The 16,796-nt window shown below is 45.6% G+C and overlaps 2 protein-coding genes across 2 annotated transcripts in view; one reads left to right on the top strand and one right to left on the bottom strand.

The window, feature by feature from the left end:
• The window catches only part of LOC120424682 (alanine--glyoxylate aminotransferase), a 2,273-nt gene extending 1,790 nt beyond the window's left edge, over positions 1-483 (top strand). The window contains exon 3 of the mRNA XM_039588858.2: positions 24-483. Within this exon, the coding sequence (XP_039444792.1) occupies positions 24-438 (415 nt within the window). The 3' untranslated portion in view covers positions 439-483. The remainder of the gene's footprint in view (positions 1-23) is intronic.
• Positions 1-16,796, bottom strand: part of LOC120424680 (intermembrane lipid transfer protein VPS13B-like) — a 25,100-nt gene extending 8,304 nt beyond the window's left edge. Inside the window, exons 1-6 of the mRNA XM_039588856.2 lie at positions 16,296-16,796; positions 13,539-16,239; positions 2,863-5,953; positions 1,245-2,807; positions 1,072-1,184; positions 480-1,014 (exon numbers count right to left, since the gene is read on the bottom strand). Of these exons, the coding sequence (XP_039444790.1) occupies positions 480-1,014; positions 1,072-1,184; positions 1,245-2,807; positions 2,863-5,953; positions 13,539-16,239; positions 16,296-16,560 (8,268 nt within the window). The 5' untranslated portion in view covers positions 16,561-16,796. The remainder of the gene's footprint in view (positions 1-479; positions 1,015-1,071; positions 1,185-1,244; positions 2,808-2,862; positions 5,954-13,538; positions 16,240-16,295) is intronic.

The following is a 16,796-nucleotide window of genomic DNA, read 5'->3' as shown; positions in this document are numbered from 1 at the left end:
ATGTGCTCTTCCCATCTTTCCAGCTATCACCACACCATTTCGGCCACCCTGCTGTACGGCTTGCGCGAAGCCATCGCTCTAGCTTGTGAGGAAAGCTTGCCGACGTTGATCGCGCGCCACCAGGACTGTGCGCAACGGTTGTACCGTGGACTAGAAGCGGCTGGCTTCGAGTTGTATGCCAATTCGAAAGACCGGCTTGCTACCGTAACCACGATTAAGGTCCCACAAGGAGTCGATTGGCTCAAGGTGGCGCAGTACGCGATGAAGACTTATATGGTGGAGATCAGCGGAGGGTTGGGACCTACCGCTGGGCAGGTATTCCGGATTGGCTTGATGGGACAGAATGCTACAACCGAGAGGGTCGATCGCGTACTGCAGGTGTTCACGGAGGCTGTCAAGTCAGTGCAACCAAACGTGCAGATTAAGGGCAAGATTTAAGCTAGATTTATAAGTACTTGTAGTGAATAAAGATGACTTACCCCACTTTCCGATCGTAAGCATATCTCAACCGAACCTTCCGCCGGCAGTACGTGACTGTTAGGAGCATGCTTCTTGACCGCATCTCCGTCCAAGTAGATCACTTCTGACTGCAGCGCGAACCCAACGTCCAGCTCCAGCGTGAAGCTGCTCTCGATGTAGTGCGGCATCACAATGTTGTTCGGCTCAATCAAGTTCACCTCGTACGAGTCGCAGTTCCGAACGCGTACCGGACAGCCCAGCTGGTTGATGAACAGTGCCCAGGGGGCGATACTGAGCATCAGACAGCAGGACAGTTCATGCGCCGCGGAACAGTTGTACAGCGGGAACGTCGCTTCCTGGATCGAGTTTTCCCGCCGCCAGCGAAGTTCTTCCTCGCGCGAGCAGGGCCACTTAACGGAATGAGACTTGCGTAGCATTTTGATGGCCGCTTCAACCGTCTTGAAGCGATCGGGCACCTGAAAGAAGGTCCGCCCGTCGATCAGGCGGTACGAGAGCAGCGCCTTGCGTTTGTCTTCGCCGTGCGGGGAGTTGAAGCTGGAGATTTTGGGGATGGTTAATCGCTGGTACAAATTCATAATTGGGTTAACTCACTCCATTCGGAACTGCAACTCGTGCTCGTCGGAGTTTGTCCCGGATACGAGCAGCTGGCGCCGTTCACCTTGTCCGTAGATCGAAAAGTTCTGGTCGATTTTCTCTTCGTGAGCCTGGAACAAAAACGTCCGTATTGCACGATCTTGTCGATCACCTCACCCAGTCAAACTTACCGTCGTGTTCACCGTCAGCATGGACTGTACCATAAATAGCGGCCAAACGACGACCAGCACCCGCTCGTTGAACGACTCCTTCAGCTCGGCGTGATCCCCAATCCGTTCCCGAATGATTCGCACCCAATAGCTGATGTATCCCTCCGTCGTCATCCCCGTAGGAATTTTCACCAAGTACGGCTTCGATCCGTTCATAATCTCCCGCATGGGAATGTCCCCGGACCAGCCCTTCCGTTCGCCGTCGATCGCCAGCTTGATGCTCTGCTGGTTCTTGTTGTTGGCCGCCCCGAACACGTTCCCGTCGGAACCCTCCTCGAGCAGGAAGCTCGTCGATACGTAGTGCTTGTCACTGTTTGGGACGACCTTGTAGAACCGGTACTGAACCTTCAACCGTTGGCTGGTCATGTTGAAGAAGCTGATCTGACCCTCGATCGTAACGCGCTTCTGAGCGCTGCTCAGATTTTCAACTCGCACCACAAACAGCTTGTCGTCGTCAACGTCTTCTTCGTGGACCGGCAAAATCCGAACGTAGAACAAGCCTTCTTTCGTCACCTCAAACGGTTCCGTGCTGATTTCCTTGTAGTTTTCGTTGAACACAATCTGCAGCTTTTGCGGATGTCGGAAGCTTCGGAACACGTACTGACAGAGCTCTTCCGTTCCCAGGAAGATCCCTTCGCCGGTACCAAACTGACCAATTCGAATACCCACGTGGGTGTGGTTGCAAACGATGTACTTCCCATACAGTAGCGTATTCTCCGGCTGCGTACAGTTCCATATCTTCTCCGCAACGAGCAGGTTGTACCCGATCGATGGCCCATACCGCACCAAGATATCGTCGGAGATCGCCTTGAACTCGAGCGAATCTTCCTCCGAAGATACAATCGCCTTCAGGTTGACCACTTCCAGCGCATTCTCAAACGTAAAATGACTATAGTCAAGCAGGTCACACTGCAGGTTCATCTCACCGCTCAGCAGAAAGTCAAAGTTGTCGTAGATTGTCGCGTGTACCCGGAAGTACTGCGCATTCAGCATCAAGAACTTGTGACTCCTCGATTCCGACGATTCCTTGCAAAACCTGTACCGCTCAAACGGTTTCGGAAGCGTTACGACCTCCGGTCGTTCGATCACGTTGAACAGATTGACCTGCACTGGACGCAGCTCAACGGTGAGCTCCACGTTAGGGATCATGTTTGGATTGAAAATCGAGTCAACGCGCATGCAAGCCACGAAGATCTTCGGATGCAGTCGGTAGGGTAGACTCACGATGCGACCCGTCGACAGGTAGGTATCCTTCAGGGCGTCGGTTATGTTCGAAATCAACGATTTGCTCGACTCTTGTGGGTCGTTTTCGTCGTTTGCGGTGGACTCTTCCTGCTCGTTACCCTCGTAGATCACGTTCTGGGTCATCACGATGCGCCAAATCGGGGATGCGATCTTACTGGACGGTAGCCGAAGGTCGATTTTCTCATTTTCCGACAGTGTAAACTCGCACAGCTCGAAGAAGTCGCCGTAGATTTCGGCAAAGTACTCCAACTTGCACTGGATATTCAACGACTTGGAGGTCTGAAAAAACGCATTGGTCATCTTGAGGTACAGATCAGATTCTGATCATACTTACATTCATCGGCACCGGGAAGACGGTAACGTTGTGTAGGGACCTCGGTTGCGGGTACCTCCAGCAGATGATGCCCACGTCCCGGTTGATGATCTTGATCTGGTACGGCAGCGGGAGTTCGTTCGCTCGCGTCGACTCGATGAACTGGAACGCCCCGGCCCGCAGGTCATCCTGGTAGTGCTCTTCCTGCGTTTTGGAAGCCTTGCTGAAGCTAGGTGCCGCTATTGGGATGAGGTTGTCGCGACTTGGAGTTATGTTGGCACTGCTGATGTCGGTAGTACGGGCGATGTCTTGTTCCGAGGATGATTTGGAGTTGAGTACTTGGTTGAACAGGTCGGTCATTCGCTGGATCTCGGTTAGGTTGTTCGGGTTAAAGTCCAGCTGGAGGTAGCTCGATTTGAGCTTGGTCTGAATGAGGGGATCCCGTTTCCAGTACTCTTGCGTTAGAGTAGCTTGCAAATTGAACGAGAACGGGTGCATGATCGTGAACAATCCCTGGCAGAAGATCAGTTCTTCGAGGTCCAGCGTAAAAGACATGCGTTCGGGGCGTTCTTGGACACGCAGGGATGATTGGATCGACGACAGTGACAGCTTACAGTTGTAGGCTTGACGATCTTCGTCGTGCAAATGGATCATAGCTTGGGACAAACGCAGACTGACCTTCTCGATGTCGTACATGTTTGACTTGATCATCTTGAACTTGTTTCGACTCAATATTGGTTTGGGTAATTTCCTCGCCTGCTTTACGGTAGACTTTTTCTGACCCCCTCCGACAGCCCCGTCCAGAACGTCCAGAAGATTTTGCAGGATCTGCAGTTTCTGGTGAGATATTGTCATCTTGATCGGTCTCCGGAAGTCCACGTTCAGTTCCTTGTTTTTCTTGGTAAAACTGTTCACAAACCGCGTTTTGATGATTGGCTGTGGAATTCCCAGGTCGTCAGGTTCTCCAGAAAGGGTCTTCAACAAGGAAAAATCTCCCAGGTCGATAACCAGATCAAACAGCGAAACTTGCATGACATGCTCCAGCAAGTTCAACGAAACCAATCCGTTCGGTTGAGCCATAACCATACGGAACAGCATTTTCGGTTCTTCGGTCTCTTTGACCTTCTTTTCGTACAAATTCACCTTGAAGTAACCTCCCAGGAAGCACACCTCGTATGGAACTGTCTGCGGCTCAACCGTAGTCCCCGTTGCCGCTGTCTTAATCTGCTCGGACGACCTGCTGGAAATCTTTCGCTGGCGCGAAGTTACGCTACGCCGACTGCTGGAGGAAGCCTTCTTCTCCTCGGATGCCCGGAACGACTCGACGCCGGAATCTTCCTCGAACTTTGACAGCTTGGAGTGACTGCGGCGGAAGGTTCGAGCCGGTGGTAGCTGTTCGGACTTGATCGAGTCGATGCTGATCGTGTCCTGGCTGGTGAACAGAGTCGGGTTGAACTCGACGACGCTGCTGCGCGACGAAGAAGCGCTTGCTGGAGGAGGTGAAACGAGATGCGCGATCGAGGATAGTTTTTGGGAGATGTTGCCGGCGAGGCGGAGTTGATCGATGTCGAGGTTGATGAGTAGATCGGACATGCAGTTGAGTTCCATCGCCTGGCTGCAGATGAGGACGTTCTTGTAGATGAGGCAGGGTGCGCAGATGACGGAAAAGTGAAACTCCTTGAAGATGGTGCTGACTTCGAAGTCGGACGATCGCTGGACGTCTTGGAGATTGTTCCACTCGAAAGCTGGGTTATCGTGGTGGGTTGTTGAGGAGGTTTGCTCTTGAATGTAGCCCAAGATGTCGGACCAGCTGGCGGTACTCAGTGAGATGTCTTTCAGTAGCAGTTCGTACTGTCGGTCTTCGATTTTGGATCCAGGAACGTTAAGGATTCTCATCTGGGCGGCTTTGGTGTAGATATCTGGTCGCAACGGAACTCGGCAGATTGGATTCTCGACGTTGTGATGCATAGTAATGGAATTGATCTTGAAAATGTACGCGTTACATTGCGTCGGACAATCCCGAAGCGGGATGAACAGCCGCAGTCCTTTGCTAGAGAACAAGATCAATGGGAGATCTTTTACCCCTAGAACACCTGTGGGTGCCTTTTCCTTGCGTTGGAAAATAGTCAGAACGTCAATGCACTGTTCCAGGAGTTCCAAATCCAACCGTAAATCAATCTGCTCCATTTTGGCGATCACCTCGATCAAGGTATCGTTCTGTTCCCGACTCTTGCGGACAGTATCCCACTTGGTGTGAACGTTTTTAGTCTCGGCTTTTGTTATTGTCAGATTCAGGAATGTATCGTTGGCGGACTTGCTGGACCCACCCGATTCAGTTTGCACCGTCAAACCCAGCGCTTCGTTTTTAACCCACGATCCTTTCGTCCCGTCAAACTCGTAACACTGCCCGTTCATTCCGCCGATCTTTGCCTTGATCTGCAGATACACGTCCTGCATGTCCAAACTGTAGATGATGTCTTCCATCTCGAACACTAGCTTAATCTTCGACTCTCCAGAATCTTCATTTACAACACAATTGACCGTCACCTTGGAGAACGTCCACTGCAACCAGATGGACAATGGAGTTGTGTCTACCTTCCCTACCTCCTTTAGCGTTTCCTCCGACGCTCCACTGGAATTGTGCGTCAAGTCCAGAAACTCCTTCAAATCTGCAGCCGTCGTAGCACCACCAGCTTGCGATATCTCCAGCACCTGCGGTTGATCCTTCTTCCCTCCGACTCCACCATCCTGACTTTGCTGAAACATTGGCAGCGAGAGAATCCGGTTCAGCGTTGCACCGACCAGCACCAGCTGCTCCTTGAACACGTTCACCTTCAGTGGCGAGGTGTCCACGTGGAAGCAGGCCGACGTAGCCGTACCGTCTTCCTTGAAGTTTAGCACCAGCGAGATGTTGGTGGTCGTTTCTTCGAGCAGTTTGTCCATCGTACGGTTCTGGTACGTCCAGCTGGAGGCGTTCGCCAGAGATACGGTCCATGGGAAACTTTCGCGATCTTCGGGCCATACCGATTTGGCGAGGCTGATCGGAAAGCGGTTGATCGACGCCGACAGGCTGCTGGACTTGAACGCGGAGTTGACGGTGATCAGTGGGAGTCTGTAAAAGATGGGTATCAATCACAGTATGGTTTGCATTTTGCATGTGCGATACTGTAGGGCTGTCAATAAACCGTTCCTCATCGGTTGTGACGCGAACGCCCACCATACGATATGGGGAAGCACCGATGTTAACGATAGAGGTGAGCGCCTTCTTGAATACTTGACGTCTAACAACGTCAATGTATGCAATAAGGGCAATGAACCTACTTTTGTTACTGTCGCAAGACAGGAGGTCTTGGACCTCACTCTGTGTAGTGCTGCTTTTGCAGACAAAATAAAAAACTGGCATGTCTCTGAAGAAGCTAGTCTATCTGATCACAGACAGATTGTCTTTGACATTGAAGCCAGTCAACTGAAAAGGGAAACGTTTCGTGACCCAAATGACACGGACTGGAACGCCTTTCGAGGTCACCTTTGCCGGTCCAAACAAGACGCTCCTTCACGAATACGAACCCCCGAAGAATTGGATACTGCAGCGAATACTCTTCAACGCAGGATCACGGCAGCCTACCAGGCAAGCTGCCCTAAGAAGGTGAGGGAAATCTGTCGGGACGTACCGTGGTGGAGCGAAAGCCTGAGCAGTCTCCGCAAGGAGGCTAGAAGGCTTTTCAACAGAGCTAAGCTCACTTCCGAATGGGATGCCTACAAAGCAGCCCTAACGAAGTATAACGCGGAGTTGAGGAGAGCCAAAAAAACTAGCCTGGCTAATTTCTGTGAGGACATAAGCTCGATGTCTGAAGCAACCCGACTCCAAAAGGCGTTGTCAAAAGACCATTCCAACGGTCTAGGACAGGTGAGAGACGAGCAAGGCACTCTCACTGTCACAAACAAGGAAACACTGCAAGTACTCATGAGTACGCACTTTCCAGAATCAACTGAAAGAGAGGAGGATGCAGCTAGTACCCGGACTGCAGATGGTGTATGGTGTCGACCATCAAGAGAGTCAGTCCACCTAGCCCGTCGAATGTTCAACCAGTCTTCAATCAGATGGGCCCTCGGCACATTTGAACCACTGAAGGCTGCAGGACCCGACGGCATCCTTCCAATCTTTCTCCAAAAAGCAGCCGACACCATAATGGCTGAGTTGATCAACTTACTTCGAGCCAGCTTCACCCTGGGCTACATCCCTCGAAGCTGGCGCAAAGTTAAGGTGATCTTCATACCTAAGGCCGGCAGAAGTGACCCCACGATGCCAAAAGCCTTCAGACCCATAAGCCTGACAGTGACGCTGCTCAAGCTTATGGAGAAAATCACGGATAACCACATCCGGGCGGAGTTCTTGAAGGACTTCCCTTTGCATAAACACCAATATGCATACCAAGCGGGCAAATCGACCGAAACTGCCCTACACGCGTTAGTGTCACGTATCGAGAACGCACTGAAATATAAAGAATCTGCACTTTGTGCTTTTCTTGATATTCAGGGCGCTTTCGATAACACTTCGTACACAGCCATCAATGAAGCGCTCCGGTCGAGGAACGTCGATGGAACAACTGCGAGCTGGATTCATGCTATGCTTACGAGCAGAGAGATTTCAGCAGCGCTAGGAGACACATCTATCACAATAACAGCAGCCAAAGGCTGTCCGCAAGGGGGAGTACTCTCTCCTTTGCTTTGGCTGCTGGTGGTAGATAGTCTTCTAAGAAAACTTACACTACTCGGGTACGAAGTCATTGGATATGCTGACGACGTTGTCTTAATCATCCGGGGGAAGTATGACGGAACGTTATCGGACCGTCTACAGTCAGCTCTAAACTGCACCATGTCGTGGTGTGAGCAGGAAGGGCTGACAATAAACCCCAACAAAACCGTGATAATCCCGTTTACTAACAGGAGGAAACACGACCTTAGGCCGCCTACCTTGAAAGGAACCCAACTGACCTTCAGTTCTGAGGTCAAATATTTAGGAGTAATCCTTGACAAAAAGCTGAACTGGAATGCACATCTGGACTATGCGGTAAAGAAGGCAACTACTGCTATCTGGGCGTGCAACAAAATGCTCGGCAAAACCTGGGGCCTTAAACCGAAACTTGCATTCTGGTCTTACACCACCATCGCTCGACCTAGGGTAACCTATGCGTCGACCGTTTGGTGGCCGAAGACTGAACAGAAGACATGTCAGTCGAAGCTGACCAAGCTCCAACGACTGGCATGTCTCTCTGTAACGAGTGCAATGAAAACAACCCCCACCGCGGCCATGGAAGCCATGCTATGCATTCTGCCTTTACATTTACATGTGAAGCAGGAGGCAGCGCTTGGCGCTCTACGACTAAAACGGTGTAACAACTGGGTGGAAGGAGATGGAACGGGTCACTCGCGGATCGTGAAGGCTTTTGACATTTCCCCCCTTGCAACTTCAGTGTCGGACTGCATGGAGGTGAGGCCCAACATGGACATTCCATATGAGGTGATTGAAACAAATCGCCAAATGTGGAGTAATGGAGGACCTACACTTCCAGAAGGAACTATTCGTTTCTTTACGGATGGTTCAAAAATGGGCACTTCTACTGGAGCTGGAGTCTTCGGTCCTCGAACCAGGGAAACCATATCTATGGGAAAGTGGCCTACCGTTTTTCAAGCAGAAGTGTATGCCACCCGCATAAAGATTTCTGATGAACTTACAGTAAATTTTAACGTTACAAAACAATAAAATATATTGTCATTTTGGCAGTGTTTTAACAGTAGACAGCATCGTTTTTTAAGATAATTTGCGTCGTATTTTGGGATTTTACCATAAAAAAGGGGGGTTGTTATGCACCGGTACCATAAAAATTTCGAAATTTTTCCATACATTTTTTTTCCAAATACGACGCATTTTACTGTTAATCTAATGTTGCATTTTTCATCCAAAAAACTCGTCCTGACTATAGAAAACATCATACATTAATAATAAAAACAGCAAGCATTACAATGGATTGCACGGTCAATCTTCAGTTCTTCATGGTTTTTTCCCTACTAAATGGTACTGTAAAAACTATATTCGGACAGTGAAATAAATAATAACTACAGTATGTTCCATTGTATTTTCATTTTATTTATTTTTTTCTCTTCACTAAATTATACTGTACTTTTTTTGCTGGCCCAGAAAGCTGTGTACGTTTGTATGTGTGTGTGTGTGTGTGTGTGTGTGTGTGTGTGTGTGTGTGTGTGTGTGTGTGACAAATCATGGTTTCTTAAATTTTCCTCCGCCACGGCAATCCTTCCCCCGTCGCTGAAGATGCCACGTTCGCTCACGGTTGATTTTGACCTTTTGCATGCTGAATCTTCACACGAACTCCTTCTACCCTTTTCGCACTCCTTCTGCATCTGTAGTAGCGCACCGCCAGCAAACGCCAGATCGATTCGGTGATTCAAACAAGCAGCCTGCGGAATTGAACAGTTACTGTAAATACTTCGAGTTTTGTTTTCCCCTGTTCCTGCTTACCTGTTTGTGCTGGGAGTGTTCTATTGGTGATCAAGTGACCCATGGGCGATGGTGTTCCTCTGTCTTCGGATGATTGCGGCCGAACTGAAACTCCCCTGCAGCATTACTTGGCTCACACCTAATACAGGATCGAGAAAGTCCCTGCAAAAGAGAAAAAGAAAAAAAATAGTTAGCCGAAACAACAAAAAATGGTTTATTTTCAAGCAGGTCACGGAAAATATTTCTAGAATTTGATGGTGCTGCGAAGCTAATTGCCACCCCCACAATCAGTTTCGATTCGAATCGTATCGCGCACATTCTCACTTTTAATTTTTCGTTACGAATTCTGTTCCATACGCAACAATCGATTCAGACACTGAATGATAACGATTCGAATTGAAATCCGTTTCAGAATTCTAATTGAACTAACTGGGCCGTAGCTCTGCCCTCCTCCAACTGTTTTTGGAAGCATTGACATAACCAAACTTTTCGGCACTTTCCGTAAACGTCAAAACAGTACAAAGTTGTTGCCGAATTCTTTTTTCCGGATCTCTTCCGGAAAATATCCGGCAATAAATGTGTATAGTTTGACGTTTGCGATGGATGCCGAGAAATTTCAAACAAATCACTTGATGCATTGGACAGAAGAAAATTTTCCAAGAAACAACCACAGAGCAACTACTCACCTGAGTTCATCACTCGGCAGAACTATCCAACCAACACCGCGGGAACGCGTTCAGCACCTTGCGTGTTGTGCTCCGTCTAGAAGGCTACACCTTGACGGCGGCCAAGAAAGTCCGCAGCTGGCGCTGGGCCTCCTTTTCCCAATCGAGCGCCTCCGTCCGTAGCGTTGAATCCCGTAAATTGGAAGAAGTCCCTGTAAAAATGAGAAAAAAACACAAGCAGTTAACTTAGGCAAGCAGGCCATGAAAAATGTCTGCTGCTGCTGCGGGTGGAATTCCGCCCCTCCCAAATCTCAAGAATAAGAAAATACTTACCCAAATATTAAAATTCTGCCATCCTGGAGCTGTTCTGGTTCGGTCCCCCGGCGGATTTGACGCCGGAAGTTGTTTTTTACAAGCACACGCGCACGCAAACTGCTGCCAACACATTCAGGATTGAACACGCGCGATTGAAAAAGTTGACAGCTCGCTCAACCATAGTGCGTTCGTTTCATGAGCGTCGGCTGCACAGATTCGGTATCATGGTGCGTTCGTTTCATGAGCGTCGGCTGCAAAGTTTTAATGTCATGGTTCGTTCGTTTTATTTATGATCCTGATTTCTAGATTAATTTTTCAAAACAAACATTGCGCCATGGGTTTCTTATGTACATAGGACCTTTTGCAAAAGTGAACGAGATTTATTTAATATCTTTTTTAGTCATCAAAAATGTTTAAATGTTTAAATGTTTAAATGTTTAAATGTTTAAATGATGAAATGTTTAAATGTTTAAATGTTTAAATGTTTAAATGTTTAAATGTTTAAATGTTTAAATGTTTAAATGTTTAAATGTTTAAATGTTTAAATGTTTAAATGTTTAAATGTTTAAATGTTTAAATGTTTAAATGTTTTAATGTTTAAATGTTTAAATGTTTAAATGTTTAAATGTTTAAATGTTTAAATGTTTAAATGTTTAAATGTTTAAATGTTTAAATGTTTAAATGTTTAAATGTTTAAATGTTTAAATGTTTAAATGTTTAAATGTTTAAATGTTTAAATGTTTAAATGTTTAAATGTTTAAATGTTTAAATGTTTAAATGTTTAAATGTTTAAATGTTTAAATGTTTAAATGTTTAAATGTTTCAATGTTTAAATGTTTAAATGTTTAAATGTTTAAATGTTTAAATGTTTTAATGTTTAAATGTTTTAATGTTTAAATGTTTAAATGTTTAAATGTTTAAATGTTTAAATGTTTAAATGTTTAAATGTTTAAATGTTTAAATGTTTCAATGTATCAATGTTTAAATGTTTAAATGTTTAAATGATTGAATGTTTAAATGTTTAAATGTTTAAATGTTTAAATGTTTAAATGTTTAAATGTTTAAATGTTTAAATGTTTAAATGTTTAAATGTTTAAATGTTTAAATGTTTAAATGTTTAAATGTTTAAATGTTTAAATGTTTAAATGTTTAAATGTTTAAATGTTTAAATGTTTAAATGTTTAAATGTTTAAATGTTTAAATGTTTAAATGTTTAAATGTTTAAATGTTTAAATGTTTAAATGTTTAAATGTTTAAATGTTTGAATGTTTAAATGTTTAAATGTTTAAATGTTTAAATGTTTAAATGTTTAAATGTTTAAATGTTTAAATGTTTAAATGTTTAAATGTTTAAATGTTTAAATGTTTAAATGTTTAAATGTTTTTTAGAGTTTTAATATTTTAATATATTAATATTTTAATATTTTAATATTTTAATATTTTAATATTTTAATATTTTAATATATTTTAATATTTTAATATTTTAATATTTTAATATTTTAATATTTTAATATTTTAATATTTTAATATTTTAATATTTTAATATTTTAATATTTTAATATTTTAATATTTTAATATTTTAATATTTTAATATTTTAATATTTTAATATTTTAATATTTTAATATTTTAATATTTTAATATTTTAATATTTTAATATTTTAATATTTTAATATTTTAATTTTTTTAATATTTTAATATTTTAATATTTTAATATTTTAATATTTTAATATTTTAATATTTTAATATTTTAATATTTTAATATTTTAATATTTTAATATTTTAATATTTTAATATTTTAATATTTTAATATTTTAATATTTTAATTTTTTTAATATTTTAATATTTTAATATTTTAATATTTTAATATTTTAATATTTTAATATTTTAATATTTTAATATTTTAATATTTTAATATTTTAATATTTTAATATTTTAATATTTTAATATTAAACAAAACACTTGATCAACATATCCTAATTTCCTTTTTTGTGTTTGTAAAAGTTTGAGTATATTGTAAATTTTTACTGTTACTAAATTTTTTAAAAAATACATCAGGAGAAAACCAATATAAAAACCATGCAATTTTCTGTAACCATACGCTTTACGGTAGCTTATTTGTTATAATTTTATGAGACTTCCAAAAACAAAACCTTTCAATTAGTTGTAACCATGAATTTTATAGTAGCTTCATCGTCATTCCAATAAAGTTCGAAAACGTCAACAATAAACTTACCATAAATATCATAATATGTATTGTAATTGCATGGTTTTAACAGTGCAAATCATCATATAATTTTATGCGGGCATACATATCTGTGCGAGGACGTGTATTATGAGAAATTATAGACACGCAAAAATCGGTATTTTCTCGGATAGCCAAGCTGCACTATTGGCATTAAAATCCTCTAAATGCGAATCCAAACTTGTTTGGGAGTGCGTCGCTTCCCTCAGGGAACTTGCTTCTCGGCATAACAGAGTCATGTTGTTTTGGGTCCCAGGGCACTGCGGCATTGAAGGCAACGAAATGGCTGATGAACTTGCCAGACAAGGCTCATCAAACATCTTCGTGGGTCCCGAGCCGTTCCTTGGAATCTCAAAAAGTGCCGTAAAGCAAGAAATAACTAATTGGGGACAATCGCAAATCGCTTCAATCTGGGGCGAGATGCGAGGATTGAGACAAGCTAAAACTTTTATCACTCCAAGTCCTTCAATTGCCAGGAAACTTCTTGGCTTAAACCGTAGGGAACTACGAATACTCGCAGGGCTTCTAACAGGACATTGTCCTGCCAGATATCACCTGCACAAAATCGGCAGGTGGCCTAACAACCTCTGTCGTTTTTGTTTAACTGAGCTGGAAAGCTCGGCACATTTACTCTGCTTCTGTGGAGCACTTGTGTCTCGAAGGTTGCGGTTCCTTGGATCGCACCTTCTTACGCCGTACGATGTATGGCACCACACCCATCCCAAGAAGGTCATACAGTTCATCGACTGTATTGCGCCGAATTGGGATAAACCATGTCTGCAAAATAACCCCTCGTCTTCCGATCCAATGGATACGAGTAATTTGTAGTATGGACAGTAACCAGGGTACATCACAAAAGATAGCCTTCTCAGGTGGTCGCAGTGAACTTAACCCAATGCCCATTGGGCAACTTAAAAAAAAAAAAAAAATTTTGCATGGATTAGCTCTTGGTACTCACTTCAACATCACGATCTCATTGTCTCCAAACTCTTCCTCCTGCAATCCAGACGCGCCACCGCTCTCCTGCACGATGCTCTTCTCCGGAAAGTACACCGTACAGTGTGAAAACTCCAGATGAAAGATGATCCTCCTGGAGAGCTGCTTCCAAAAGTCCTGATCGGGCGAGCTCGTCGTCGCGGCACCAATTTCCAGCCTCCCTTCCCCTTCCTCCTCGGCCACGGTGGACGCGATCGCGGGCAGAGCTGCTCCATCGACCGCAACCGGTCCCATCGGCGGGTCCACCTGGTCCGAGCTGGAGTGTACGGACGTGATCGGCTGGGAAGTGGTGGTGGCAATCTTTTTGGGCAACAGACGATCGGCGGATTTACGCGGTGAGAGCGAGTGCCGGTGGGCGCGGGAGAGGGGATCTTCCGAGCGGGCCTGTTGAAGCTCGGTGAAGATGCGCAAGAATTCGTGCAGCGTTGGGTCGACGTTGAGGGAGAGGTCGAGGAAGCGACCGTAGAAGAGTGGAGGGTGCTCGAGGGCGGTGAGGGTGCGATCGATCGGGAGTTGCACGATTACGGTGAGGAAGTCTTCGTCGGTGGGATGGTCTGGCCAGAGGGCGGTTAGGGAGCGTTGGGAGGAGGCCGTTGTAGGTGTGTACGTTAGACAGCGATGGCTGCGGGAGGTCAGCTTGAGGCAGGAAGTGCGCTCGGAGAGTACTTGACGCGCGTGGACGTGGGAGATGGTCAGATCGAGGATCGGAGTCGATGGTGGGTTGAGGTTTGAGAGCAGTTCTTGGGATGGGTTGAAGGATGGAGTCTTGTTGAGAAGGGAGGAGAGGATCGAGGATGACACGATGGTTTGCTGGGGATTTAGGAATAGTTTCACGTCGGAAGCGCCAAAGTTGTGTTCGCTTTTGTTGAGTTCCGCGTTGGGCCAAAGTTCCGGGAAGATCAAGTAGCGATGCTGGTGATTCAAGTTGATGGCCGTGGCGATTAGGTGGTTGGAGTCCGCGTAGCGCAGTTTAACTTGTGCGCGTTCCAGATTTCCTGAGATCGAGTGGAAGCAGCTGTCGAAAAGTTTGGACGGAGGTTCTGGCAGTTGGCAGGTTGTGAAGACGAGGCGGTTCTCGTAGAGCGGAGTTAAGATATTGCACTCGATTCGGTTGAAGTCTACCTCCAGCAAGGGTCCAAGAACGGTTGTTGTGGGGTTTTTGGAAGAACTTCGCTTGCGACCGAGCTGGAACCGGCCGTGATCGATTGGGTGAAGTTCCAACGTTGGTGTCACGACAGTTATGTGGATCTGTTTGAGCGGGATTTCGCTCATCAGAGCGTCATAGTCTTCCGCCGATGGCGGTGGAAGTTGGGACAAATTTGGCGTCGGTTTCTCCTCGTAGTACGGCTGGTATTCGTAGGCATCCTTGTAAGAGATCAACTTTTTCACGCGGTGAAGAGTATCCGCACCGATTTTTAACCGGAATTTGCCAAAGAATCCGCGAATCATGTACTTCTCGGACAGATTGCTGAACTCAAGATCGCTCCCAAACTCGGATGTTCGACGGTCGTCCGGAATTTGCACTTCGTGGACAATGTCCATCGCGATCGCCGGAGATCTTGCCAGCAGAACCTGCTGGGTGTACGTCCCAAGGTGGTAATTCCAGTTGACGTTGTACTTCCGACTTTCACCTGTTTTCTCGTCAAAAAAGGACCCTCTAACATGCGAATTCTCCTCCGAAACAGTTGCCTCACTAGTAAATATCTCCTTGATACCCATCGGATGTCCGCAGGGACAATCTTCCAGCGACTGCAGCCCGACCTTGGCGATACCTCCGCTAAAATTGAACCATTTCAAGCCGCAAATGACCACCTCTCCATGCACTCCGTTCAAATCCAGCTGCAAAAACGGGTTGTACTTGATCTTCCGGGCCGTTCCCACCACACTGTCCCCGACCAGCTCCTGCGTCTTGAAGATTATCCGCAGCCTATCGATGTAGCAACCGGCGTGAAACACGTGAAACTCATGGTCGTCCGTGCTGTCCGACTCGCTCTCTTCCGGAAAGAACGACGGCAGCAGATTCCAAGCCCACGACAGCAGCGATTCTTGGTTGGCCTCACCTTCTCCTTCCCCACTGCCTTCCGCACCCAGCGAAGTTTCGCTCTTGATCTTACCCTGCTTCAGCGCCATTCCAAGCTCGTACAGCCGCATCAACATGGGAAACTGCTGCGACGAGACGTTCACGTCCAAGAAGTTGCTGTGAACATCGATTCGGGTAATCGACGAGCGGTCATGCGATGCCGGAGCGTTGCTATATCTCATCAATACACGTGCCTGCAGCGTACTTCGATACAGGACCGGTTCCTGGCAAACCTCAATCTTCCCCGCCGAATTCCGCTTGTCCAAGCATATCGTCAGGTCGACAATGTTTATCAGCTTCCTCAGCGAAACCCGCGTCGGCGAAATGTCGATAAACGCCGGATTCCAGCCGGCATCCGTCGACTCCATCGACAGCTGCTGTATGTTCATCGAAACGACGATATCTTCTTCCACATACTTGAGGATAACGTTGTGGCACCGGATCGTGATGTTGTTGGCGATCCGGTTAATTAGCGAGGCCATGTAACCGGGAGGGGGCGCCTCGTCCGTATTTTTGCTCTTCCGCGAGGCATCCCTGCGAGGGGCAGCCCGACTGCCCGGTTCTTGCAGTTTTAGGACAAATTCTGTAGAAATAAAATTTAAATATTTTGGTTCAAAGGAAATTAGCGTGCGATCCCACCAATAGTGTTAATCGTGATGACAATCGGCTCCGACGCGATCTTGGTCCACGGCACCCGGATGGCCAGCTCGTGGATGTGACCGGACAGAAACTGGAACGGCAACGAAAGCTCCTCCTCCAGCACGTCCAGCTTCAGGTCCAGATTTTGGAAGACAACCTCGCCGCCCCACAGCGACACCTGCGAATCTTCCGGCCGGATGTTTTTGACATACTTCTCCAGGTAAGTCAAAATTATCGGCGTAATGTACGATTCGATTTTGAACATTGCGCGATCCGGAACAACCGACGGGATCAAAACATAACGGGACTCTTTCAACCACAAATTTCATTCACGCCACACATTTGGATATCAAAAGCATTCGTTATCAAACAAAGACACCCGAATCGATAGTGATAAGCTGCACACAATTTTCTTGTCTTTGCCTTTTTGTGACTAATTTTTGCGAGAAAATTGGCTCTGATAACGAGCCAAACATTCCACGGAGTCAATTTTTTCACTCT

Source organism: Culex pipiens, chromosome 1 (assembly GCF_016801865.2).
Source record: "Culex pipiens pallens isolate TS chromosome 1, TS_CPP_V2, whole genome shotgun sequence".
NCBI classification, from domain to species: Eukaryota; Metazoa; Arthropoda; class Insecta; order Diptera; family Culicidae; genus Culex; species Culex pipiens.
The sequence above is the reverse complement of the archived record's forward strand: the minus strand, read 5'-3'. Positions and strand labels throughout refer to the sequence as shown.